This window comes from Balaenoptera borealis (assembly GCF_965194805.1).
Source record: "Balaenoptera borealis genome assembly, chromosome: 3".
Lineage (NCBI taxonomy): Eukaryota > Metazoa > Chordata > Mammalia > Artiodactyla > Balaenopteridae > Balaenoptera > Balaenoptera borealis.
In genome coordinates, this window is record NC_138866.1 from 27,238,418 (window position 1) to 27,266,069 (window position 27,652).

Below are 27,652 nucleotides of genomic sequence, written 5' to 3' on the forward strand. Positions count from 1 at the left end.
GAATTGAGCCATTTCTTTTTAGTCTGTGGTCTGTGAACTAGAACAGCGGTTTGGAGGGACTTACTGTCTAATCTTACAGTTGTGGGAATGAAGGCAATTATTCCACCAAGAAGGAGCTGTCTGACATATCCTCTAACTCTTGGGCTGTGTATGTCCCCTCTTGCTTGGATGTCAGCATTTTCAACTCAGCTAAAGTCATGTTTTGCCTAGTGGTTCTATTAGTATGCCATTTGCTACCAACAAATACACCAAAAACACAGTTGCAGTTGTTGGAGCAACAGCTGAAGGCTTTCCAAAGGTTCTGTTTCTCTGAACGCCCTCATGAAGGAGGAACTCTGGTTTTATATACTTGATCCAAAATCCCTTTCTTGACATAAGTTAAATGAAATAACATGGGAGGCACCTGACACATAGGTGATCAGTTCAGTAGATTTTAGTTCCCTTCTCCTACCCTTTCTAGAAACTGCCAAATGGCTATGACAGAGTAAATAGGATCTTTCTAAATTTCATTCATTTAGCCCTAAGGTTGGCAGTATTAGCTGGACTTATTTTGGCACATTGTTGACCTTTTGACCTTCATTGAAGAAGCCTGTGATTCACATGCCCCCATGCATAAGTAGACTTGCCTTTGGGTGTACAACTGTCTTCATTATCTTGATTGTGTTAGACTGGATGGTCTCCACTTTTATTGCTATGCTTCTAAAATTTGCAGGGGCTGTGGAGTGGGGTGTGGAGATAACAGAGTCATTTGTCTGAATCTGGCTCTCCTCAAGAAGCTTCTCTCTTGAGTTTCTCAGTGTTCCACCAAGGGGAAGAATCTAGTGATTCTCTAGAGGCTGGTTTCACATGTGTGTTTTAAGAAGCAGTCTTTCAGATTTAATACCTTTCCTTGGTACAATTACATAGAACTCTGAACTCTTTAGATTCACATCATCATTAGAGGAATGGAAGATTTGGATATGGTTTAAGAAGAGTAATTTTACAGTTATTTTGGAGGTGTCGTAGATACACAGGGAAAGCTTTTCCAAACAGTACCTACCATTACAGATGAAGAGTGATAGATATTGTGGTAGAGAGAACTTTTTCCTAGGCAGTGGGCCTGGTGAAGATGAATGCTGAGTGAAAGTAAATGCAGAGTGCTCTTAACATACAGGGAGTGTGTGCTTCAGGGGACCAGCAGCACATATCTGCTATGAGAAAGTTGGCTCCTTAAAGAAGGCATAGAATGGACCTAATGGGTTAGCTACAAGTGTGTACCATGTATCAGGCATGTGGGACTACACAAAGTATATATCATTCTAACTCTGTTGAGTTCAAGATCCAAACTAGTGTGGGGGAAAAGGATAAAAAGCAAAAACAATGTGAATATGACAATATATGATTGAGTGTTAATTGTGTGACACAGTCTAAGTGTTGTAGGGCATTAGGGAAGAGGGAATCAGTGTTAACAGTAGTGGTTAAAGGAGGCTTCATGGTTAAGGCTGGAAAGATAGGTACGATTTGGATACACTGAGTGTGTATGCTTTTGGAAGTCAGGGATTCATTTTTGCTTACATTTTACAGCAGAGCTTTGCAGTTGTTTTGTTGTTGTTTTTTATTTTTATTTATTTATTTTTTTAGTGGGGGACTTTAAATTTATTTATTTATTTATTTATTTTGGCTGTGTTGGGTCTTCGTTTCTGTGCGAGGGCTTTCTCCAGTTGCGGCGAGCGGGGGCCACTCTTCATCGCGGTGCGCGGGCCTCTCACTGTCGCGGCCTCTCCCATTGCAGAGCACAGGCTCCAGACGCGCAGGCTCAGCAGTTGTGGCTCACGGGCCCAGCCGCTCCGCGGCATGTGGGATCTTCCCAGACCGGGACACGAACCCGTGTCCCCTGCATTGGCAGGCGGACTCCCAACCACTGCGCCACCGGGGAAGCCCTGTTGTTTTTTAAAATTAATTTATTAATTTATTTATTTTTGGCTGTGTTGGGTCTTCGTTTCTGTGCAAGGGCTTTCTCTAGTTGGGGCAAGCGGGGGCCACTCTTCATCGCGGTGCGCGGGCCTCTCACTATTGCGGTCTCTCTTGTTGCGGAGCACAGACTCCAGACGCGCAGGCTCAGTAGTTGTGGCTCACGGGCCTAGTTGCTCCGCGGCATGTGGGATCTTTCCAGACCAGGGCTCGAACCCGTGTCCCCTGCATTGGCAGGCAGCTTCTCAACCACTGCGCCACCAGGGAAGCCCGCTTTGCAGTTTTGATGCTAAATAAATGCTTTGGTGACCCTGGGTAGGGAGTCAAGAGACCGTGGTACTGCTAGTCTTGGTCTTCCCCTCAAAGGACTGAATAACTTTATGGAATCATGAGTTTCCTCATTTGTAAAATGAAGTCTCTTGTAGCTCTGATATTTTTGATTATTTAATGGTTAAATGCAGTCTACAAGGGGAATGCTACCTCCTAGTGGAGAACCTATGGTACACATTGTCAGATAGGGTTTGCTTTTATCAGACTGTTGGCAAAACACACATCATCCTTCCAACCGTGGAAGAGAAAAGTAGACTAGAATAATGGCCTGCCTTCGTGAAATGTATAATTTCACATTCTTACAGACGCTTTGAACATTGAATCAGATGTTTTGAATAGCAGAACAACAGTCAGTGGGGATATTGATAGAGGTTTTCTTGTTAGCTTTTTGTACTGACTGATGTAAAGTCTTGATGATACTCTTCTTTTCTTCTTCTTCTTATTAATTATTTATTTGGCTGCATTGAGTCTTAGTTGCAGCACGTGGGATCTTCGTTGTGACGCTCAGGCTTCTCTCTAGTTGTGTGCAGGCTCCAGAGTGCATGGGCTCGGTAGTTGCAGCACGTGGGCTCTCTAGTTGTGGTGCGCAGGCTCAGTAGTTGTGGTGCACGGGCTTAGTTGCCCCGCAGCATGTGGGATCTTAGTTCCCCAACCAGGGATTGAACCTGCGTCCCCTGCATTGGAAGGCGCATTCTTAACCACTGGACCACCAGGGAAGTCCCTTGATGATACTCTTTGAATGCTTAGTCCTGGGCAAGCGAAGAGGGTCTACTTTAAAATACTTAGGATAATTTGTTTTAAAATTTTATTCTATTAGTTATAAAAATTAGAGTAATGCAGTATGAAACCTATGAAGTTTGACTGATAACCTGGACAACTTACCCAGATCTTTGTGGCCTACTATAGCTCATTCACTTCACTTTTTTTTTTTTTTTAAAACACTTTTTTATTATTTATTTATTTATTTATTTATTGGCTGTGTTGGGTCTTCGTTTCTGTGCGAGGGCCTTCTCTAGTTGTGGCAAGCGGGGGCCACTCTCTTCATCGCGGTGCGCGGGCCTCTCACTATCGCGGCCTCTCTTGTTGCGGAGCACAGGCTCCAGTCGCGCAGGCTCAGTAGTTGTGGCTCACGGGCCTAGTTGCTCCGCGGCATGTGGGATCTTCCCAGACCAGGGCTCGAACCCGTGTGCCCTGCATTGGCAGGCAGATTCTCAACCACTGCGCCACCAGGGAAGCCCCACTTCACTTTTGATCCAGATAAAACTTAGTCTAGTCATCTGGTTTTCTTCACCAAATTTTTGTACCTACAGAATAAAATATAAACTCAGACTTGGATTGCAATTCTAGCTCAACCAAGCTCTGAGACCTTGGGCAAGTTATTTAACACTCTGAGCCTTAATTTCCTCATCTGAGAAATTTAGGAATAATAATATTCACCACATATAGGATTATGTTATGAGGATTAAGTGAGAGTATAAGATATAAAATACGGATCACATTCTGGGTATATAGTAATAGGTCTAATTCATTATATTACCTTCTTCATCCTCATCCTCAATTTAGCTCCAGCCTAACTTTTGAGCCTTATATTTGCTATTACCCACCACCCACCCCCAAGCACGCGTGCACACACACACGTGTACATCTGCCTACTTATAACTAGGCTACTCATGTCCTCCTAAGCAGGGCCTGCACTTTCTTCCCATATCTGTCTCTCCCATCTCTTAAAATCCTGTACAACTTGTATGACCCAACTCCCCTACTTCCTGTTAAGCTTTCCTTTATTCTTCCAATTGTAATTAAGTTCATGCTACTTTCTTTCCATTCCACTTCCAATGTGTACCTTTGTTGTAGAAGTTAATACATAGTGCTTTATATTATGGTTGTAGCTTTTTAGGTGAGCCTCTCCACGAGACTGAGCTTCTTAGGAGCAGAGATGATAATTTATCTTGGTGCCTTGCACATAATAAGCACTCAAAAAAACATTGTTAGGGTATTAAAATGTTAAAAAACAAAACAGAAAAACCTTTTTACATTTGTATTGATTTCTAGGTTTAGATTAAATGTAGAAATATATTCATTATTTTTGTTATTTCCACTGAGTATCCATGATGTGTTAGATGGTTGAAATAGCAAGTTGGTTTTCAATATTGTTTTAGTCTTTTGGCAATTCTTTAAGTTTGCTAGATTTTAAACTAGTATCAAGAATAAAGGTAGTTATCAGGCAGAGATGTTTTTTAGGGAAAGAGACCTTCATCCCACTCAAGAAGTCTGCAAATAATTTACTGAATTAAGGACAGGATTGAGTAGGGATTTCATTGAGAAAATGAAATCGACTTGGATGATATGTTATGAATAGAAGTATAGAGTCTAGAGTAGGTCCTGTACTAGAAAAGGGGTTAGGAAATTGAATGATTAAGTAAACAGTGGCCCATATGCCATATGGAATACTATGTAGCAGTTAAGAAGTATGAGGTGAATCTACAAGCACTGAAGTTTTTGGAAAGATTTTATTAAATGAAAAGAAGGAAGCCATAGAACAACATATACATTATGATCGCATTTATAAGTATGTTTTTAATTATATTTTCCTATGTACATTTATATACATACAAAGGCGTAAATAGTGTGTTATCTTCTGACAAGGTCTAGAAAGATGTACACCAAGTTCATAACCACCTCTGGGAAGAAATGTGTGGATGTGGGGATTGAGGAGCTATGAAGATGGGCCTTTTGTTTTTGTTTCCTTTGCTTCTGAATAATTTAAATTCTTTAGTAAGGGGACATATTTATATGTTTCTTGTACAGCTAAAAAATAAATGAAACACCGGAAAGGAAAAGGATTGGGAACAGGTTTGGGGGACTATATTCTACAAAGGCTATTCTCAGTACCAAATTTATTTTCATTCCAAGCTCCTTTTTGGGGTTTTAGGCCTTTGGACTATTGTCATTTAACCAAAAAAAGGGTGGGGAGTTAGAAGTAGTCTTCAAAGTAATTTTTAAGAATATTATTTTCAGCTGGCAGAGAGAGGGTACAGCCATAGTTTCACTTCCAGTTCCTTTTATAAGTTTCTATTTAAGGAGCCTTAAAGCACTTATCTCTAAAGATGTATCATGCTGTTGCCTTCATACTATCTCATTCAAGAAGCTTTGGAGGGGAAAGCATATACCAGGAGGGAAAATGTTAAACAGCCTAAGGTTCAGCTTATCATATATGTCTTGTATCTTTTTCCTGGGGGGATTTCTATGCTCTGCACCTCTATATGAAATCAATTAACAGATATATATTGTAGGTTAATGGCAAAACCTGGTGTTTAGGTATTCAGCTAAGAGTGTTAGCTCAGTGTATTAACTAACCATTGTAAATCTTATACCCAGTTAGCTTTATTCTGTTCTGTAGCTAGCTGTCAGTCAAGCTATTAACTGTATTCAACATTTTACAATTGTAAGAAAATGTACATCCAGTGAAAGAAAACTTAGGTGGATCATTGCAAATCCATCACCATATTTTAGGTACCTGAAATATAAACTCAAGTTTTATATCCCTATCTTAACAGCAGTTTTTAGTTTTCTTTTATTTTAAATAACTTTGTCTTGTTCTTCACAGGTTCAATGAAGAATATAGTTTAGTGAAGAGAACACAAGAACACCCTCAAACTATTCCCATTCATCCCACATTAACTGCTATTAACATTTAACAGAGAAAAAGAACAAGGAAGGTGAATTGGACAGAAGAGAAGAAAAAGTAGGGAGTTATATAGAGAATGTATAGGGAGTAAAGAAGCAGATGTAGAAATATTTTTTGAAGAGTTCTCTGTGGAAAAAATTTAAAAGCAACTGGTATATGAGTTTTAAGATCTGGAAAACTCTGGTGTTATATCCCCATTTTAATACAAATCATAATCTAAGATTGATAAAGAAAAAACAAATAGAATAATGAAATCCTCTCTCTGATCATATATGCCTTTAGTTACTAGATACTCTTGGAGGTTTAACAGTGGTCTGGGGTGAAAAAGGAAGACAGTTTATTTCTCATACCCTTCATTCCTTAGCACACAGCGATGTCCTTGGAGACTTATTTTGATAACTGGCTATGTAATTTAAAAACAAGTGGGGATATGGGGATATATGTATACATATAGCTGATTCACTTTGTTATACAGCAGAAGCTAACACAACATTGTAAAGCAATTATACTCCAATAAAGATGTTAAAAAACAAAAACAAAAAAACACGCAGTGCAATTTTTTTTTTTTTTTTTTTTTTAAGCAGAGAGCTAGGATTCATCTGGGTTCTAGAGCTCTGTTACAAACCTTAAAGCTGTTGTGGGATTTAAATGAGCAAACCAGAATTCTCTAATTTTGCATCTTGAGTTACTATCTTAATGTTATAGTTATATGTACTCTCTCATTCCTGTGCATTCCCTATTGGGAATTTGGTGTGTTTTCTTCTCAAAACCACATTTGACTAATACTATGGCGCTCACACTTATGCTAATAATATTGCTTATTTCTTAGACAAAAGTGGAAAGGCAAAGTAAAATGCTTTATTAAAGTCAGAAATCTTGGAAAAATAATATATCTTATTTTATAGGCTACCATATTATAGGACTACTAAGGAGGTTTTAATCAAAATTAAAGTATAAAAAAAGTCTGAGATGGAAACATATAGACAGTAGGGAAGGGAAGAAGCCCAAATTTTAAAATGTGTTAGAATGATGACAGAAGAAATTTTAAGTTTGGCGAAACTTTTAAAAAGACTCCTCTGTTATGTTGTGTTCTTGACTGGAGCAGCTTTTTCAGGGAGTGTGTTCATAATTCCTTTCTTTTCCAGATTGCAAAAGTTGAGAAGCTCAAACCTTTGGAGGTAGAGCTACGACGCCTAGAAGACCTTTCAGAATCCATTGTTAATGATTTTGCCTATATGAAGAAGCGAGAGGAAGAGATGCGTGATACCAATGGTGAGGGGAGGGAAGCTCTTGTTTCTCAGTACGTGCACCGTAAAGGAGATAGATCCCCAAACTTTAAATTCTGGTGTACCTTTTTCTCAGTTTTGCCAGAGGGAGTTGTGTGGAAGGATAATTGCTTACTTCGGTGTTGTTGCTCTACAGGTAAATGAGCCTTGTTAGATTTTCAAGGGAATAGCAGTTTTTTCTGTGATAAGCAGTTGACCATATTCTCAGTCAGCTTTTAGTGTATCAAACTAATAGTACTAATCTTTGTAATTTTTAACATTTATGTATAGAATAATAAAAATTTAAGAAAAAAACTTATCTGAAGTCCTACTGTAAGGCCTAGGGGCAGAGTGAAGCTAATTAATTGCCTTTTCCCCCTGGCCGTTTTAACCTACTGAGCCTCACTTCATTACATTTACACTGCTTTTGTTTTTTTTTTTAGAGTCCACAAACACTCGGGTCCTGTACTTCAGCATCTTTTCAATGTTCTGCCTCATTGGTCTAGCCACCTGGCAGGTCTTCTACCTGCGTCGCTTCTTCAAGGCCAAGAAGTTGATTGAGTAATAAAGCCCAGTCTCCTCCCACCTTGTATCTTAGCCAGCAGAACATCGCTGGGATGTGCGTGGCCTAAGGCATCCTACCAGCAGCACCATCAAGGCACGTTGGAGCTTTCTTGCTAGAACTGATGTCTTTTGGTGTGGGAGGACGTGGGTTACCACCTACACCCAATAAGTCAAAGAGGGACTTCTTTTTAACTTGGTAGGATTTGGACTGGTTTTGCAACAATAAGACTATTATAAGAGTCACCTATGACAAAAAATAGGGGTTACCTAGATAATGCCAAAGCCAGCATTTGTACTGGGTTTCCTCGTATGATCTGTTTGAACCATGTTTTCTTTCCTTCTCCCACTTGCTCACCAGCTTGGGCTTCCACTCTAGTTCTTTTACCAACATTTGTATGACCATGTTGAACTTGTTTCATTCTGATTGTCCTCTTTGGATTTCTGTGTGACAACACTATTAACTTTCTCTTGACCCTTAGCTGAAATGTTTAGATAGCTTCTGGTGATACCCTTTCATAATTCTATGTCTCTTGAAAGTGTAATGGATGTGACACCTCATAGAACTGAGCTTTGAACTGTAGATTACTCTTAAAGAAAATTTCATTTTAGAGAATTAAAATACTTGTGCTCAGCCGCTTGAACTTTTTCTTTTTGTGTATTTATGTGTGTTTAGTTCCATGCAGTTTTATCACATGTATGGATGTGTGACCACCACCACAAGATGCAGAACCGTTTCATCACATGGATCCCTTGGGGTACCCTTTTATAGCCACAGTCACCTCCTTCCTTAACCCCAAGCCCCAACCTCTGGCACCACTAATCTGTTCTCCATCTCTCTAATTTTGTCATTTCAAGAATGTTATATAAATGGAATCACATAGTATATAACCTTTTGAGATTGACTTTTTTCACTCAGCATAGTGCCCTTGAAATCCATCCAAGTTGTTGCATATATCACTAGTTTGTTCCTCTTTATTGCTCATTAGCACTTCATGGTGTGGATGTACCACAGTTTAACCAGTCACCCACTGAAGGACATCGCTCTTGTTTTCAGTTTTGGGCCATTACTAATAAAGCTGCTGTGAACATTCATGTACAGGTTTTTATGTGAACATAAATTTTCATTTCTCCGGGATAAGTGCCCAATAGAGCAGTTGCTGGGTTATATGGTAAACACATGTTTATTTTTGTAAGAAACTGTCCTGCTCTTTTTTCGGAATGACTGTGTCATTTTACGTTCCCACTAGCAATGTATGACCAATCCAGTTTCTCCACATCCTCACCAGTATTTGCTATTTTTTTAAAAATTTTTTTAGTCATTCTGAGAGGCATGTGTAATGATATTCATTGTGGTTTTAATTTGCATTTTCCTATTAGTAAATGGTGTTGAACATCCTTTCATGTGTTTATTTGCCATCTGTATATCTTCCTCGGTGAAATATCTGTTCCTTTGCCCATTTTATGATTAGATTGTGTGTTCTTTTTACTACTGAGATTTTTTTTTTTAATTGAAGTATAGTTGATTTATACTATTGAGTTTGAGGAGTCCTTATATATCCTAGATACAAGTCCGTTGTCAGTTATGTGGTTGCTTAAATTTTTAACATAACTTCTACAAAGGAAAAAAATAAGTAAAATTTATGAAGACTTTACATGGCAAGTCACTGACTTAATTTCTGTTCTTATGTATTCCATCTAGAGAATTAGGACATATGAAGTATTAAAAAGTAACACATCTGGAAGGATCATGAATCGAGTAAATACCTGAAAATGTATGTTATAAAAGCAAATCCAGTAATCACTTTGGGAATATGAGGTGCCTAAAGGCCAATACTAAGGTAAATAAGAGAAAGTGTGGACACGAATGACCATGTTCATAAACAACAGTGAAAAATAACATCACTTGATATTTTCCCCACTTCTCCCAATAAAGTGGGTGAGAGTTTGTCCTTTCTGTAATCTCTTTTTTTTTAACCCTACTGACTGTTACAGGGCTTGTCCCATCCCAGTGACAAGCATTACAGGACTTAGGGCTCTGCAGCTTGCAGTTAAGAAGCAGCATGTTGGAATTAACAGAGAACGGTGCTGTCATGACCTGGATAAAGTACAAAGGGGAAAGAGGGAGTGAGTTATGTTGTTAAACTCTCAGGCTGTTCTGTAAATGTTCCAGCTATTGTGAACCCAAAAGCCTTTTTTCCCCCTCTTTTGACTCCCTGTATGCATTCCTCTGGTGTGGCATAAAAGTAGTTCTTTCATTAATTTGTGCAACATTGCCATCTGCTGTTAAGAATTGATAGATACTGTTTCTGAGAACCTGGCAGCCAAATCTCACCATAAGGGCAGCAGATGTTGAGAAAGTCTATCTGTGGTATTACATATACTAAACAACAGAGGATACATCCAAGCAGGGAAGAGAATAACCAAATTTGTGAGTTAAGATCCATCCTTAGACGTTTAAAGGTGAAATACTGTTCTGTACCATTAGCCTAACAAGAAACTCTTTCATATTTCTGACTGGTGCCTTTCCCCTTTTTAGAAACAATGAAAGCTACTCAGTTGGTTATAGTCTTCTGTTCTGACAAAATGTCAAAGAAGAAGATAGGAGAGGAAAATATTTTATTTTGCTGATGTTTTGTTCCCAAATGTGACTTTGTGAAACTGAAATTCTTTCCTGTCCTTTCCTTTTACTCATGCCAAGACTACAAACTTGGAATTTGTGCTTTTGGTTTAAAGTTCATTGATATCACAATTTGATTTTATCTAAAAAGTAAAATTATTTGCCTTTGATAAAAGACTAGTGCAAGAGCAAATCAGCTTTAAAAACGAATATGTTATCTGCTTTCCTCCATTTTTGAACCTGTTATTCAACAAAGCCTGTAAATTATTGATGAAAATGATAGTTTTAAGTAAGCTTTGTTATACCATTGTCATAAACCCCTGTCATAAGCTGTTTTTCTGTTTGTTTAATGGAAAGAGGCATGTGGGATTTATGGATTTATACAGATTCACTTGTAAGTGTTGGATTGGGGATTTTTGTGTAAATTTTCTCAAATAAAGGCTAGCAGAAACTATTTTAGGTGTATTTTTCTGTTACTCTTGAGTATCTCTTTGTCTGGATTGGCAATAATTCCTCCATATTCCTCAGTATTAAAGTATGGCAAATTATATGTGACGAATTAGAGAAAAAATGTTTGTAATTTACTCCAGATGGATAAAGTTTATGTGAGCTAGTAAAAGTTTATTATACTTTATATATAAATGTATAAACTGTATATAATATCTATATTAAAATAATAATACTTAATTATACATGTTCAGAAAGATCAAATAGGGTTCTGTAAGCCAGGAATTCTCTGTAGCTTCTCTGTTTTAGAAACTGCTAGTGGAATTATTCCTACAGAGGGTCTTCTCCCTTTCCCTCAATTCTTAAAATACCCCTCCCAATTTAGAACCCCCCCCCCAGGACTTGCTTTTTTGACCCATCACATCTATGCAAAACCCCACTCCAGCAGGTAAAGGCCATTTTCTCCGTTCCTTTTACTTGCAGTTGAATCTTTTCCATAAAGCTTCTTTTTTTTTTTAATTTTTAATTTTATTTTTAGTTTTGGCTGCATTGGGTCTTCGTTGCTGCACGCAGCCTTTCTCTGTTTGTGGCGAGAGGGGGCTACTCTTGGTTGCGGTGCATGGGCTTCTCATGGTGGCTTCTCTTGTTGCGGAGCACAGGCTCTAGGCACGCGGGCTTCAGTAGTTGCGGCACACAGGCTCAGTAGTTGTGGCACACGGGCTTAGTTGCTCCGCGGCATGTGGGATCTTCCCGGACCAGGGCTCGAACCCGTGTGCCCTGCATTGGCAGGCAGGTTCTTAACCACTGCGCCTCCAAGGAAACCCCATAAAGCTTCTTTTTAAGAGTCAACCTGAAGTGATTTACACATTGACTATCTGGCCTCTTATTTACCCTCTACCTCCATTCCCCCAAAAAACAGTTAATAAATTATGTCAGTGAATCTGTAGTTTATAAAGTAGTGGTTCCCAACATTTAAGTGTAAATACTTTAACATCAAAAATGTCTTATTTCTTACTGATATTTTAGAGAACATAAATAATGAATGAATTCAGCAAAATGTGTAAGTGAATGTAAATTTAATTGTCTCAACAGTATATATGTTAAATGGTTGTACATGTTCTACAAACTATTAGCTATTCAGTCTGCTACAGTGGTATCTCATATAGCATGAGCCCCATGAATAATATGAATTTTTCTAGTACCACATTTAAAAAGTAAAAAAAAAAAGTTGAAATTTATTTTCTTTTATTTTTTTAATAATTTTTATTGGAGTATGGTTGATTTACAATATTGTGTTTTTCTGCTGTACAACAAAGTTAATCAGTTATACCCGTACATATATCCATTCTTTTTTAGCTTCTATTCCCATATATGTCATTACAGAGTATTGAGTAGAGTTCCCTGTGCTATACAGTAGGTTCTCATTAGTTATATATTGATATTTTATATATAGTAGTGTATACATGTCAATCCCAATCTCCCAATTTATCCCTTTCCCCCTTGGTAACCATAAGTTTGTTTTCTACATCTGTGACTCTATTTCCGTTTTGTAAATAGGTTCATTTGTACCTTTTTTTTTTTAGATTCCACATATAAGCGATATCATATGATATTTATCTTTCTCTGTCTGACTTACTTCACTCAGTATGACAATCTCAGGACTTCCCTGGTGGTCCAGTGGGTAAGACTGTGCTCCCAATGCAGGGGGCCCGGGTTCGATCCCTGGTCAGGGAACTAGATCCCACATGCATGCTGCAACTAAGAGTCCACATGCCGCAACTAAGACCTGGCGTGGCCTAAATAAATAAATAAATATTTTTTAAAGTATGACAATCTCTAGGTCCATCCATGTCACTGCAAATGGCATTATTTCGTTCTTTTTGATGGCTGAGTAATATTCCATTGTATATATGGTACCACATCTTCTTCATCCATTCATCTGTTAATGGACATTTAGGTTGCTTCCATGTCCTGGTTATTGTAAATATTGTGAAATTAATTTTAATAATACATTAAGTTTAATATATCCAAAATAGAATGTCAACAATGTCAGTATAAAAATGTAAAAATGACTGAGATATCTAACAATCTTTGTTCCATATAAATTCTTTGAAATCTGGTTTGCATTTTACAGCTACAACACATCTTACTTCAGACTAGCCACAATTCAAGTGCTCAGTAGTTTCGTGTAGCTAGTGGCTACCACATTGGACAGTGAAGCTATAGACTTTGCTAAGTACTTTGGTAGTTTCTTTAATATCACCAATAACTCTATGGCCCCTGGAAATCATCCATTCACAAGTTAGAACTTCTGCTATATAGCATCCTAATTATTCACTTGTTAAAATATAAAATGGAAATACTGTTTTTTACCGGAAGCACTTTAAAATCAGTTATACCTTTAAAATGGTGAGTATTTCTGGACTTATGAATATTCAAAAGTCAGATATTTAGTTTCATTTATATCTAGTACAATGAAGTACTGAACTTGAGTTTCTGTTTTGTATTCTCTAAGATGGAACAGGACATTTGTTAAGCTTTTTATCTATGCATTATAACTAGAACATAATATCAGGCTAAACAAGTTATAGAAAACTGTCTAGTTCCATATTGCAAAGATGCCAGAAAAGTGAATTTTCAAGCTTTGGCTGAAACCTACTCAGCTTCTCTGAATGAAAGTCAGCACTTCTAGCTATAAGTGATTGTTTTTTCCATTCAACTCAAAAATCATTTATTGATCATCTGTTCTATTTAATGTGCTGAACTAAACTCTGGAGTAGACCCAGATGAATAAGCAATACCTATCCTCACTCAAAGTGCCTTCTAATTAATAGGAGGAGGTAGATGGAATGTCCTCTCTCCAGCATGATCTCCCTACTTTCTTTAGCCACCACTGACTTAACATTTTGGACATTCCTCCAGGAAGCCTTCACTAACCCAGCTAGTTTGGCTTGGATGGGTGCCCCTCCTAAATGCCTTTCTAGAAGATTGTACTTTCCTTATAATAGCACTTATATACGGTTGTAATTGCCTGTTTATTTGTCTGTTATATGGATTGTAAGCTCCAGGAGAGTAGGAACCATGTTTATTTTGTTCTCTTGTAACCCAGCACCTGGCGCAAGTTGGTACTCAGTGTTTGTTGGATGAATGAATTGAAAGTTGAAACCTATCTGTACAATCTAAGAACCCCAGAATGAAACCAACAAAAATTTTAAGAGGGGTTATCAGTCAGTCAGTCTTGCATTTTGGTTTAAAAAATGTTATATATGTATGAAATAATAACGACCTGATATTCTTTCAACAAATAATTTTTAGGCCTATAATATCAAGCACTTTTCTAGGCACTGATGATACATAGTTGTGAACAAGAGGGCAAAATCCAGGCTCTCATGGAGCTTATATTCCAATGAATGGAGATAATCAATAAAGTAAACAAATAAGACATCAATTTTATAGATAAACATTGTGAAGAAAATAAGGAGTGATGTGATCTGGTGGGAGAGCTGTGTTACTTTGCATCAGATTGGCTGTGAAAAAGAGATAGACGATTAGTTAAATACAAGCACAGCGTACGTAGATCATCATGAAGTCTGGTACAATAATAGAAAAAATGGATCCAGATCAAGGAGGACAGAAGTCCCTTGTACCCTCCTATTCAGACCCAAAGTGGAAGGTTATGCAGAGTGTAGGATATCATACTTTAAAAGGAACATTGATGAACTCTAGAAAGGTCAGGGGAATGTGAGCTCATTAGCTCTCATGCCCTTCACCCCATTCTACCAATTCTCTTCCTCCTGTATTTGCTGTCACTATCCACCTAAAAACCTAGATGTGAGTCTCCCGGACTCAGATTTGCCTCACCAACCATATCCTAACTGAGCACAAAGTTCTAAATGTTCCTCAGATGGATTTCTTAAATCTGGGCCCCTTTTCCACTCTCAGTGATAGTACCTCAGCGCTTGTCTCCCGGCCTCCAGTCTTTGTCTTCCATATTGTCATGAGAGTTCTTTGTAAAGTATAGCTTTGGTCTATGTAAGGTGATCATATTGGTTTTTGTCTGTGCTGGGCACATGAGCAAAAGAAGACTTACTAATTATGCGGTGGGGGGGGAGGTATAAATTGGGACATCCCCCAGCAAATCAGGACATATAGTCACACAAATCATATACTCCCCTGCTTAAAAATCTCCAATATTTTCCATTGCCCACAGGAAAAGCCAAATTCTCTAAATAAACGTTTGAGGCCTTGTCTTCTGCTTCTACCCCACCTATGCCATGGCCTCCGGCCACACTACCTTCTCTTAGCCCCCAAACATCCTGCTCTCTGAAAGAGAGCTGGAGCCATGTTGCTGGGTTTGGCTCCCAGCTCCCCTCACTACCTATGTAACACAGAGCAGGTTACTTAACCCTTCTCTCTCAGTTCCTTCTGTAGAATGGGAATACTATGAGGATTAAATGGGATTATACATAGAAAACCTTTATTTTTTTTTTAATATTTATTTAGGCTGGGTCCGGGTCTTAGTTGCAGCACGTGGGATCTTTGTTGCAGCATGTTTTAGTTGTGGCATGTTGGATCTTTTTTAGTTGCAGCACGTGGGCTTCTTAGTTGCAGCATGCATGTGGCATCTAGTTCCCCCACCAGGGATTGAACCCAAGCCCCCTGCATTGTGAGCGGGGAGTTTTACCCACTGGACCACCAGGGAAGTCCCAAGAAAACCTTTAGCATAGTGCCAGGAACATAACAATAAATGTTAGTTGTTATCTCTGTAGGACATATTCCCACAATTTTACGATTAAAAAGTAACCTTGGGGCTTCCCTGGTGGCGCAGTGGTTAAGAATCCGCCTGCCAATGCAGGGGACTCAGGTTCGAGCCCTGGTCCAGGAAGATCCCACATGCCTCGGAGCAACTAAGCCCGTGCGCCACAACTACTGAGACTGCGCTCTAGAGCCCGCGAGCCACAACTACTGAGCCTGCATGCCATAACTACGGAAGCCCATGCGCCTAGAGCCTGTGCTCTGCACACAACAAGAGAAGCCACTGTAATGAGAAGCCCGTGCAACGCAACGAAGAGTAGCCCCCGCTCACCGCAACTAGAGAAAGCCCCGCGCAGCAACGAAAACCCAATGCAGCCAAAATAAATTAATTAATTAAAAAAAAAAAAGTAACCTTGGAGATGTAAAGTTGCCCAAGGTCGCATAACTGATGGAACATGTTTTTCCACTGTATTGCAATTCTTTTAGTGACTTGAGGGCAGGGAGCACCTTTGCAGATTCCCCACCTCCAAATACAGTATCTGGCACTTAGTGCTCAAAGAATGTTGCATGAGGTCAGTTGGTCAAAGATTTGGAAAGACACGTGGAAGGAGAATGTGAAATCTGGAAGGAGTGTCAGGGGAGTTGACAAAATATTCTTGAAGTTATGTGGAAGATGGAGGGACCCAGCGTAGTCCTGGGTAGTTCTGGAAGAAACAGCTGGGCCCACTGATTGAGATGACAGGAGGCAAGTATTTCCGCTGGGGGGGGGGGGGAGGTATAAATTGAGGGGAAAAGGTATAAATTGCTTACTAAACAAAGAGCACTGTGCGATGTTGGAAGGGACTGTTTCCCCCGTCACTGCCCTTGAGATAGGCCTGGCGCCCATCTGAGACTGGATGACCTCTGGACATCGAAACTGTCTGAGCCTAGAGTCTGTCATACAGAGTGAAGTCAGAAAGAGAAAAACAAATACCAAATACCATATGCTAATGCATATATATGGAATGTAAAAAAAAAAAATGGTACTGATGAAACTAGTGGCAGGGCAGGAATAAAGACGTAGACGTAGAGAATGGACTTGAGGACGTAGGAGGAGGGTAAGTAGCATGGACATATATACACAACCAAATGTAAAATAGATAGCTAGTGGGAAGCAGCTGCATAGCACAGGGAGATCAGTTGGGTGCTTTGCGACGATCTAGAGGTGGGGGATAGGGAGGGTGGGAGGGAGGATCAAGAGGGAGGGGACCTGGGGATGTATGTGTGCATGTGGCTGATTCACTTTGTTGTGCGACAGAGGCTAGCGCAGTATTGTGAAGCAGTTATACTCCAATGAAGATCTATTAAAAAAAAACAAAACTGTCTGGGGACCTGGCCAGCAATCAGGGGAGGGGTCTGCAGACCCGTCGATGACGCCCTTGCCCCCGCCAGAGCCACTGGACTCCACGCGGTCTCCACCAGGCGCCGCCAACCCCGCCCGAGGCCTCGCTTTCCCAGCCGGCCTGGAGGAAAAGCAGCCTTGCCGCTATGCTAAACGAGCGACCAGCGAAAGCGGAGGAAACCCCGCCGGGCCGGAAGCACCCAGAACTGCTTCCGGGTCAAGGGGGAAGGAGCCACCATGGACCCTGGCTGGGTGGCGGGGTGGCTGGGCTGACGGGGCCGCGGGCTGGCGTCTGAAGCGGGAGAGGCGCAGCGCCGTCAGCGCCGCCCGGGACACGCAGGCGGGTCCCGCGGCCGCCGCCATGTCGGTGCTGGGCGAGTACGAGCGACACTGCGATTCCCTCAACTCGGACTTTGGGAGCGAGTCCGTGGGTGGCGGGGACTCGGGCCCGGGGCCCAGCGCTGGTCCGGGGCCCCGAGCCGGCGGCGGCGCGGCGGAGCAGGAGGAGCTGCATTACATCCCCATCCGCATCCTGGGCCGCGGCGCCTTCGGGGAGGCCACGCTGTACCGCCGCACCGAGGTAGCGGCCCCCGGCTCCGGTCGCCCCCGCCCCGCCTGCGCGGCCCTGCTCTCCCTGCTCGTCGTCCTCGCTTAGTGTTAGGGCCCCGCAGGGTATTTGTCTCGGGGTCTTTATCACTCGTTCAACTCTCCTGCACTAGGAGTTCGTTAGAGCATTGGTTTTACTGACTGGTCGTTTTTGTTTAAATCAGGCAACTGAGCAAGTCATTGAACCTTCTCTGAGCCTTAGTTTTCCCATCTGTAAATTGGAGTTAGTGATAGCTACGTACTTTAAACGTAATATTTATTTTTTAAGGTTATTTTGAGAATCGAACAAAGATACTTTGCAAACTGTAAATTAAAGTAGTTTATGAATGTGAGGTATTGTCAAAACTTCCTTCCTATTGTGCTGTACAGCTCTCCAAGGTCGAGGTGGAGAGGAGGGGATAGCTTCAAAATTCCCACATCCGTGGCAGCTCCCCTGCCTTTGCCATATCTTTATGTTCAGATATGAACACTCAGTTGGAGATTTTTCTTGAAGATCATGGGGAAGATTGTAACGTGTTAGTTTCTTCAGTGATTATCCAGCAGCGTTTATGCGTGGGAAATACTTTTTTATTTTGGTATATTCTAAGCCATTAGTTCTTAACTTTGGGAGGGCTAAGGACTCCTTTGAGAATCTAATGTAAACATGCCCTCCCCCCAGTCCACTACTGCACACATACAAGTCCTTTGAAGAGATTCGTGGATTACTGACCCTCAAGTTCAGAATGTATACTGATTAAAACCCTATACTGGGGAGTCTACTTCCAAAAACTAATCATAACAGGGTTTGATCACTAAAGTCTTAAAACTAGTTTTAGAATAGGTAAGCATCAATGAGAACTTGCTGGGGTTGCTGAAGGTGATTGATCTATCAGTGATCTATCTGTCTGCAGTTCTGGTGTGTGTTCCAAGGTACTTTTAAGGCTAAAAGATGGAGGAGGAGAGAGGTGGTTGCAAGATTAATGTATAATGTTAGAGTTACTGTTAGTATTCTGTTTTCTTATTTGTACTCAAAATACGGGAATGAGGAGATGAGCTTTGGTATTCCTATTTTATAGTTAAAGAAACTAAGATAGTATATTTAAGGACTTGCCCGCTTAAATTAGAAGCAAATCCTGGGCTAGAATGGCGTTTCACATCTCCTTGTGCATGCCTTTCCATTATTATCATGTTGAACTTGATTACCGAGGTTGTTTTAAGTTTGATTGCACTTTCCCTAAAATTGCACGTATTATCCCTAACACCAAATGTTTATTACATCTGTGAATTTACAGGGGTATAATTAGAAGCAGCCCTTTCCCTCAAGAAGCGTGTATTTCATTGGGAAGACATGTTAGTCTTGTTAGTGACAAATAGCATTTAAGTTGTATGTGTATATAAGGGGAAAAGAATGGACAAATATTTTAGTGTATGAGCTCTGAAAATTAAGGAAATGCCCAGTAGAAGGTTCATTGATCTTCCCCCAAAGTTTCAAAGGCCTAACGAAGCCATTCTAAAGGATAGGGAGGGTTATTTAGGTCGGGGTGCTCGCGGGCTGGGGAGCAGTATCTGTAAATAATTAGAGATATTATAAAACGGAGTGAATATTGGGAGCCACAGGTAAGTCTTCATGAATAGAGGAAAACATGATAACATAAAAGTGACAGTAGAAACAGAGTTGCAGAATGGGACAGGGTGAGGAAACTGAACTCAGAGCCCTTAGACCTGGCTTATTCTTATCCAGAAAGGATAAATGACAGTCACTAGAGAAATCTAAATTTATAAAATTAGAGGCAATTTTAACATTTCTATTTTACAAGAAACTGTGGTCAGCCATAGGTAACCATTTTCCTGTTCTCTATTTCTCCAATACAATCCTCATCATGACTAGCAGTCTTTCATAATGTCCCTCAATAGAATCTTTGAGACCTACCTCCATCCCATGTTTTTTACCTGGAATTGACATCGTGTAAATTAAGTGTAGAAACAATGTAACAGCATCTTAATGCTTTCCCAGGCCTGCAGTAAATTATGTTGCTTGGTTGTATGCAGAACCTTTTAAAGTCTGTTCATGTTTAATGGAAAAAAAGGAGTCAGTCTAGGAAGTTTTCTTTCTAGGCTTACAGATCTGGGTGTGGATTCATTCTCTGCCAGGTGCGAGGAAAACATGATAGCTCTATTACTGTGTTACAGGATGACTCATTGGTCGTGTGGAAGGAAGTTGATTTGACCCGACTGTCTGAGAAGGAACGTCGTGATGCCTTGAATGAGATTGTTATTCTGGCGCTGCTGCAGCATGACAACATTATTGCCTACTACAATCACTTCATGGACAACACCACCCTGCTGATTGAGCTGGAATATTGTAATGGTAAGGTAGAATTCAGTGGGACTTCCTCCAGTGAGACATTCTTGTGCTTATACTTACCTTAAGGGGGAGAGAAAAAGAAGATACATATACAAAGAATAAGAACTTTAAATGGATTTCTAGAGTTTAAGAGAAATAGTTCGGGCCCTGGAGAGTTTTGAAATGATCTACAAAATGAGGGGAGGAATTTTTCCCCTGCATACTCAAATTCTCCTTTGTGATGATAATTCCATCTTCAAATTACTTGTTCAGTTGAATTTTACATTCATTTTTCAAGGTTTTTTTCCTTATGAAATGACATTAGTCAGGCATTAGAGACATAGCATGGTTTGACACTTGATATAATATATAATGAAATGACTTGATATATAATGAAATCTTGTAGGTAATATTTATTTATATTGACTTCAGCTAAAGCCATCCTATGGAAAAGTGGTTCAAAGATCATAGCTGACTGAAAATGAAAATGATTTCTTTGAACCCTTTTGCTTGTAAAATAGCAGTATAGCCTGTTTGGTAAGAAAATAGACCCTGAACCCATATCCTAAGCTTCACTACTTTTTAGCTCTGTTATCTTGCATGAGCAACTTAACCTCTCTGTGCCTCAGCCTCCTTATCTTAAGTGAGCTTGTTGATAAGCAATAGTTACCTCCTAGGGTTGTTGTATGAAATGAATATGTAAAGCTCCTAGCATAGTACTTGATATGTAGCAAATTTTTGATAAATACTGTACAAGCTATTATCCTTATTACGTAAGAGAACCCCCAAAGCCCTTTCTTGAGCTGCATGCTAAAGAGGTCCCAGCATATTCTTGACTTAAATCTCTTAAGAGAAAGCTCCTAGACTTCTAACTTTCTTACTGGATTCTTGTGTACCATGATTGTTCCTTTGTTCAACCCTAAATGTATGAGATTATATTAGAAATTTTTGAAGTAGCAGAAGCCTCAAGTAGCTAACTTCCTTTGTGGTTAGGAGGAACTAGAACGAATGGTGTATTTATTGAAACTCTGAGTTACTAAATTGCAAGGGGAAAAAAAGTTGTGAAACTGAACCAGGACTACAGTGTAAGTTGCAGCTGCAGGTAGGAAATAAAATGAACCATCATCATTTGCAGTCTGTATTACTTGATAATGAAAGGGAGAAGCAAATTCAGACTTACTCTGCAGGAAGGAGTTAGTAAAGGGAGTAATGATTGGAAACAATCTAGAGTCTACCCTAAATTTTGGGAAACCTTTTCAGCGTGAAGTGGAAAGAAAAAGAAGTTGATGATATACACCTATATATACAAAACATCACATCACAGCTATAACCCAAATGTTCTAATAGTCACACTGAGAGAGTTGTTACCAAAATATTGCAGATTCCTTTAAAAGGAGTTTTGGAAAAGAAAATCATCTGATTTTGAAGACTTTCAAAGTAATTTTATAAATTAGGGTACTATAGAAAGTGTCTTTACTCTCATCGTTTCTAAAAATGCTGTACTTCCCGTTTTCGTATTGAGTCTCTTCTGTTAGGGAGGGGAATCTCTGAAGAATATTTCAGATATAGTCCTTGACAGATGGGAAGAATTTTGTACCCATGTACCCAAGAGCTGAGAAGGAAGAAGGGGAATCTTTGAAGAGGAAGCAGAATCCTTCACTTACTGTGGCACCTGTTAAAACCCTAGGAGCGTTGATCTCTATTAAGCAATTCAAACCTGTTTCTTGTTTATTGCAGGAGGGAACCTATATGACAAAATCCTTCGTCAGAAGGACAAGTTGTTTGAGGAAGAGGTAATTCATATTTCTGTGGAAAGAAGCTAGAATTGTAATGTTGTGATTCTTGCATTCTAGTTCTGTATTTACTCTTACAACAATGAAGAGTGTTTTTTTCCTTTTATTCAGACTCCTTCCAGGCTCTGATTGATATTCATGAGAAAGGAAACCTCTAACAAGGAAGCTGTCTATAGCTGCTTCCTAAATGGTTTACCTCCACATCATGATTCTCTATGAGCTTTCTTTCCTGGTTCTATTACTGCATACTGGTATGCCCAGTTTTCTGTACCTTTGCATTCTTCCTGGATTTCTTTCCACAAGTCTGCTTCATCATACTATATAACAGTATTGGAACTATTTTATAATGATCTGCTTTTTTTTTTTTTTTTAAACCCCTACCACTTTTCTTTGCCTACTCAACCTACAAGCAAGAAATGTCAAGTCATGTTGAATCATAACCTTGGTTGCAGCTTCATTTGTTTTGTGTGTTCGAGTGTGTGTGTTTATTTATATGTTTTTTTTGGTTTGTTTCCAGTCCAAGTATAATTTATTTTTTCTCTGCAGATGGTGGTATGGTACCTATTTCAGATTGTTTCAGCAGTGAGCTGTATCCATAAAGCTGGAATCCTTCATAGGTAATGAGTGAAAGAATGTGGGATGTATTCCTTTCCACCAATCCAACCCTCACCTTGGGTACCTCCCATCAGCACTATTATTTTCTTGATTAAGCAGTCAAGGCTTTTCCGTTGATATAATTTAGGAAGGAAACAGTGAGTAATGAGGGGCGTTATCTTCACTTCCTAAAGTTAAACTGTTTGTGATCTAGGAAGAACCTCCTCAATAACTAAGTACTGCTCAGTCATCTCTTTAAGAAGTATTTTAGAGGTGAGTTCATTAATTCATCAGTAAAGCCTAGAAAGCCACTATAAAAGTGGTATTAGATTGGTTGGAACTCATAGTAAATGTTTTCTCTGAGCAATAAAATGGGCAATTGTTTTTAATTTTATAATTAAGTCTTTTAATTTAAGTAAAAAGGGCTTCCCTGGTGGCTCAGCGGTTAAGAATCCGCCTGCCAATGCTGGGGACACGGGTTCAAGCCGTGGTCCGGGAAGATCCCACATGCCACGGAGCAACTAAGCCCGTGTGCCACAACTACTGAGCCTGCGCTCTGGAGCCCGTGAGCCACAACTGCTGAGCCCACATGCCACAACTACTGAAGCCCATGCGCCTAGAGCCCGTGCTTCACAACAAGAGAAGCCACCGCAATGAGAAGCCTGCACACCGCAACAAAGAGTAGCCCTCGCTCACCACAACTAGAGAAAGCTCGCATGCAGCAACGAAGACACAATGCAGCCAAAAATAAATAAATAAGTAAATAAATAATTTAAGTAAAAAGCTTATTCATTTTGTACAATTAATTATGCAGTTTTACCAGAGCTTTGGCCAGGGGAAACAGCTTTCTATTCACTTCTAGCTATAGGAGAGAACCATTATAAGAACATTTCCACGTCATTATACCCTGCTTAAGTGAGTCATGGATCATTGTTAGAGATTAATGTTAATACAGTAGCATTTCCCTTTTTATTGGTTTGTCCATTCAGTTACCATATATTTCTTGATAGCTGTCAAGTGGCTACAGTTGTGTATTGTTACTTTCTTTTTGACAAAGAATATTGTTCTGTTTTTTTCACATCTTTCAGTAAAGGAAGCCAGAGTATGAACTAGACACAGTTTATTTGTGTTACTTATGGTCAGAGATAGACAGTGATTTTATTTAGATGACCTACATAGCCTAATCATTTTGCTGCTGGGATGTGCTGTCTCTTCTGTTCTCTTGCGTTAACAAATTTGAAACTTTGGCACCAACCAAGTGTTAAAATTGCCTTGATAATCACTTATTTCAAGGCACAAGTGTTAATTGAAGAGGCAGTACACCTTATAGGAATTATGATTACCTAGGGCACCATTTTTTTTTTGGTCTGACCCTCTCAACTTTTCCTAAAGACTTCAGTGTTTTGGGGGACATGCCTGTGCTGCAAAGCCATGGAGGATGAAGTTAATTCTCTGCCTCCACTCCCCCAAGTCCCCTTCTCAATGTTAAAATGTATGAGAAAGTGATGACCACTCTTTGGGATCCCGTAACAGCCTGAGCAGTGGTAACACACTCTTTTTTATTTTGTACTAATTTTGGGCGGGAAGGGGGATGAGATAAAATAGTTGAGTATATGGGTTTAATATACAGCATCTTTTTTTTTCAGAGATATAAAGACATTAAATATTTTTCTGACCAAAGCAAACCTGATAAAACTTGGAGATTATGGCCTAGCAAAGAAACTTAATTCTGAGTATTCCATGGCTGAGACGGTAAGTATGTGTTATCCTTGACTTGGTTGGTTTTGTTTTGTTTTTTGGTGGCGCTACGCGGCATGTGGGATCTTAAGCAAAGTCCTAACCACTGGACCGCCAGGGAATTCCCCGCAATGTAGTTTTTTTCTGTTCCTTTCCTGCACTGTGAGATATAACTATACCCCCTAAATTTTGCACACTTTTCTCAATATTTTTGCAAGTTCTCCATACTTATAAAGCAAGTCTTCAGGAGTCTTTTTCCTGGACCCACTAACAGTCATTTACATGCTCAGGTGTTTTTTCAAGAGCCATTGTCCACATAACAGCTCTGACATCATTGCCCTTTCCAACACTGACTAGAGACTTTTCTAAAAGCAATAAAATACTTTACCATTTTTTCCAGCCTAGGATCTTTAGTAGATTTCACTTTATCTCTCATTTAATGTTTGTTCTTAGGGTGTTAGACATCTCTTGTGTTTCCTTTGAGTTTTTTCTGGCTCAGAAACCCTATATTACAAATAAAGGCTGATGCCCAGGGAACAATCTCATCTTTAATATGATACACAGTCTGAACCGCAGAGCTCCCTTCTTACCTAATCCTATGAAAGACCATTTGTAAAGAGTAGACATAAGCTGATCTTTAAAGACAGTGATCTGATCCTTCTAGGACTTATAAAACCCAATTATTACTCTTCTGGTTTCACAATGCTTTGTCTTTAAAAGAACTTGAAAATGTAAATTAATTTTGTCCTGATGATTATTTTTGATAATGTTGGGATGTGCCTGCAAGCAATCTAGAAACATCCAAGGATACTGATAGCCAAGGTTGGGAGTCGGCTTCAGGGACTCAGTTTGCTTGTATGACGGTGCCATATTGAGTTTCTGAGGAAGTAGTCATGTTGTTGCATGGATTTTTCTCATCAAGAGTAATCTGATAAAACCAAGATTTAACTTTTTTAAGCCAGTTAAATGCAAAGAAGGAACGATATGAAAATTTATAAATGCCATGTAAGCCATCTGAAAAACTGCTTTGCCTTGCTGATGAAGGATGGCTATCAGTTTTACTAGAATTTCCAGGGTACTCATTGTCTGTCATCTTGGGAGAGGCCTGACCTCCATTCAGGGCATTTTTTTTTCCTTCCAACACATTCTTGAACTCAGAAGGTCTTTTTAAATTTGTAAGAAATTGACTAGCTGTGTTAGTATTACAAATGTTAAATTGAGCCATTTACAAAGTTTCACTACTATGCATTTCAATTAGAACTTTTAACCCGTTTATTCAATTATCATCTCCCCACTACCAGTTTTTTTTTCTCTATTAGTGAACTTTTACCAAGTATGCTTTTTACAAAGTCTGTGAAGTCTTCAGTGGGTCTTGAATGCCTAAATCCTCTGTGATCCAGGAATCACGGAGCTTTTCTGTCTCCCAAATTACCATAGGTCTTTACCACAGAGATTGTCCCTTTATAATTGGGCCAAGAGATCTGATATGAATAAGATTTCTCCTCATAGTGGCATCATCTCATAAAAACCATTTTGGGATATGCTGATGAATGTTTTGTAATGGTTATCACTAGTTCTAGGAAATTTAATTTAGTTGTTGAAATATTAATATAGTTACCTCAGAAAAGAAGTCATTTTTTGATTGCTTTCTTTGTTGTTCAGCTTGTGGGAACTCCATATTACATGTCTCCAGAGCTCTGCCAAGGAGTTAAATACAATTTCAAGTCTGATATCTGGGCAGTGGGCTGTGTCATTTTTGAACTGCTTACGCTAAAGAGAACGTTTGATGCTACAGTAAGTTGATGTATTATCCCTGCATTGTCCTTGCAAATGGTACAGCTTGGTTGAGAGAATCAACTTTATTCCTGAGCTTCTGATTTCTTGAACAGAAATCAGCTATAGGAAAAATAACCAGTATTCAGGTACTGGCTTAGTAGTGTATTACTAAAATTCTATAGACAAGATTTATTTCCAACTTGAATTCCCCACTGAAATAATCATAATCAAGTAGTTTGAGCACGGTCCTTGAATCCGTTGACTGTAATTTTAAAACTGGCTCTAGGATCGACTGTGTGATGCAGCAATTTAGATAAGCCATTTCATTTCTTACACTTCAGCTACATCGTTTTATAAAAGCTAAGGCAAGTTATATAATACTCATTAAAGTGTTTTGATCTTTTTTATGAAAAGTTACATCCTGACTCTTACTAAAGATTGCTACTGTTTTATAAACAACAAATCCCTTTAAGTCTCTTTTCTTCTTAAGTAAAGCCCAGTATAAAGCAGTGCTTCTCAAACTTTAATATACATAGGAAATCACCTGGGCATCTTGTTAAAATGCAGACTCTGTTTTAGTGTATCTGGAGCGAGGCCTGAGATTCTGCATTTCTGACAGACTCCCAGATGATGCTGACGCTACTCGTCCATGGATCACAATCTGAGTAGCACAAGTGGATTCACATCCAATATCCTCTGCAAGCCAGATGTGAGAACTTAGGCAAATCACTTCATCTCTTTCATCCTCTATTTCATTAGCTATAACAAGGGAAAAAATACATATTCCTCTCATAGAGATGCTCTGCTAATGGATATGAAAATACAAATGTAAGATAATGCAGAATTCTTTGGCCTTTTATGAGACCTGTTTATTTTTCTAAGTCCTGAAGTTTATTCTGATCTGTCATCTAGTTCTCTTAAATAACATAGTGGAAGGAAAATGAGTTTTGGAGTCAGATAGACTTTGGTTGAAATTATGGCTCCATTTTTTACTATCCGTGTAGTCTTGGGCAAGTTACTTTACGTCTCTGAATTGGTAATGATAATCCTGCATGTTGTTTGCAAGGGTTAAAAAACATTATATGTGCAACTTATGTTTCTGTTGGTCTCAGTAAAGGTGTGGTGGCACTGTTATAATAATTTCTTATCATTATGAACTTATTATTCATTGCCTTGTCTGTTACAGCTGAGTATCACCTGTATAACCATTATTAGGATATATAAATTAGGAGGCAAATTAGTTGGCAAAGGACATACTTAAAGCCAAGAAGCATAGCTAACCTTGCTTTCCTTTTTCTTAGGATTCAGTTGAAGGGTCAGATTATAATATACTCTGAGTATTATTCTATTGGTCACATAGTCATACCCCATGTTGGCCAGTTGGCTTCATTATCTGACAGCAGTAGTGCATCCCTAACCATTTCTTGCTGATGTGTACCAACAGTTGTAAAAAGAGGTCAGACCCAATTCAGAACTATTGCCATTTCTTTACATGATAGTCACAGACATCTCAAAGCCCCTACTAGTAGATTATAATGTCATCTTTATATAACCACCAAGGACAATACAATAATCATTTTCTCATAGAACCCACTCAACTTGTGTGTGAAGATTGTACAAGGAATCCGGGCCATGGAAGTTGATTCTAGCCAGTACTCTTTGGAACTGATCCAAATGGTCCATGCATGCCTTGACCAGGTAAGCGTGACTTAACATATTGATTTCAGTTCAGTGCTTTCCCTTCCAGCCTCAGTGTTTGGAGTATGGCATAGATGAACCTGCACAAAACCACGTCCACTTCCCCAGGGTAGGATGTATTTGTGGCT

At 39.3% G+C, this 27,652-nt stretch overlaps 2 protein-coding genes across 3 annotated transcripts in view; both read left to right on the forward strand.

Annotated features, from left to right (window-relative positions):
• Positions 1–10,868, forward strand: part of TMED10 (transmembrane p24 trafficking protein 10) — a 50,372-nt gene extending 39,504 nt beyond the window's left edge. Inside the window, exons 4-5 of the mRNA XM_082387585.1 lie at positions 7,114–7,240; positions 7,677–10,868. Of these exons, the coding sequence (XP_082243711.1) occupies positions 7,114–7,240; positions 7,677–7,798 (249 nt within the window). The 3' untranslated portion in view covers positions 7,799–10,868. The remainder of the gene's footprint in view (positions 1–7,113; positions 7,241–7,676) is intronic.
• A 6,330-nt stretch (positions 10,869–17,198) lies between these two features.
• Positions 17,199–27,652, forward strand: part of NEK9 (NIMA related kinase 9) — a 35,945-nt gene continuing 25,491 nt past the window's right edge. Inside the window, exons 1-7 of one of the 2 annotated variants that reach the window (XM_082387538.1) lie at positions 17,199–17,577; positions 19,773–19,950; positions 21,664–21,719; positions 22,266–22,336; positions 23,960–24,065; positions 25,713–25,844; positions 27,414–27,524. In XM_082387538.1, coding sequence (XP_082243664.1) covers positions 17,359–17,577; positions 19,773–19,950; positions 21,664–21,719; positions 22,266–22,336; positions 23,960–24,065; positions 25,713–25,844; positions 27,414–27,524 — 873 coding nt within the window. In that variant the 5' untranslated portion in view covers positions 17,199–17,358. The remainder of the gene's footprint in view (positions 17,578–19,772; positions 19,951–21,663; positions 21,720–22,265; positions 22,337–23,959; positions 24,066–25,712; positions 25,845–27,413; positions 27,525–27,652) is intronic. The other variant, XM_082387539.1, reaches the window with a different exon arrangement.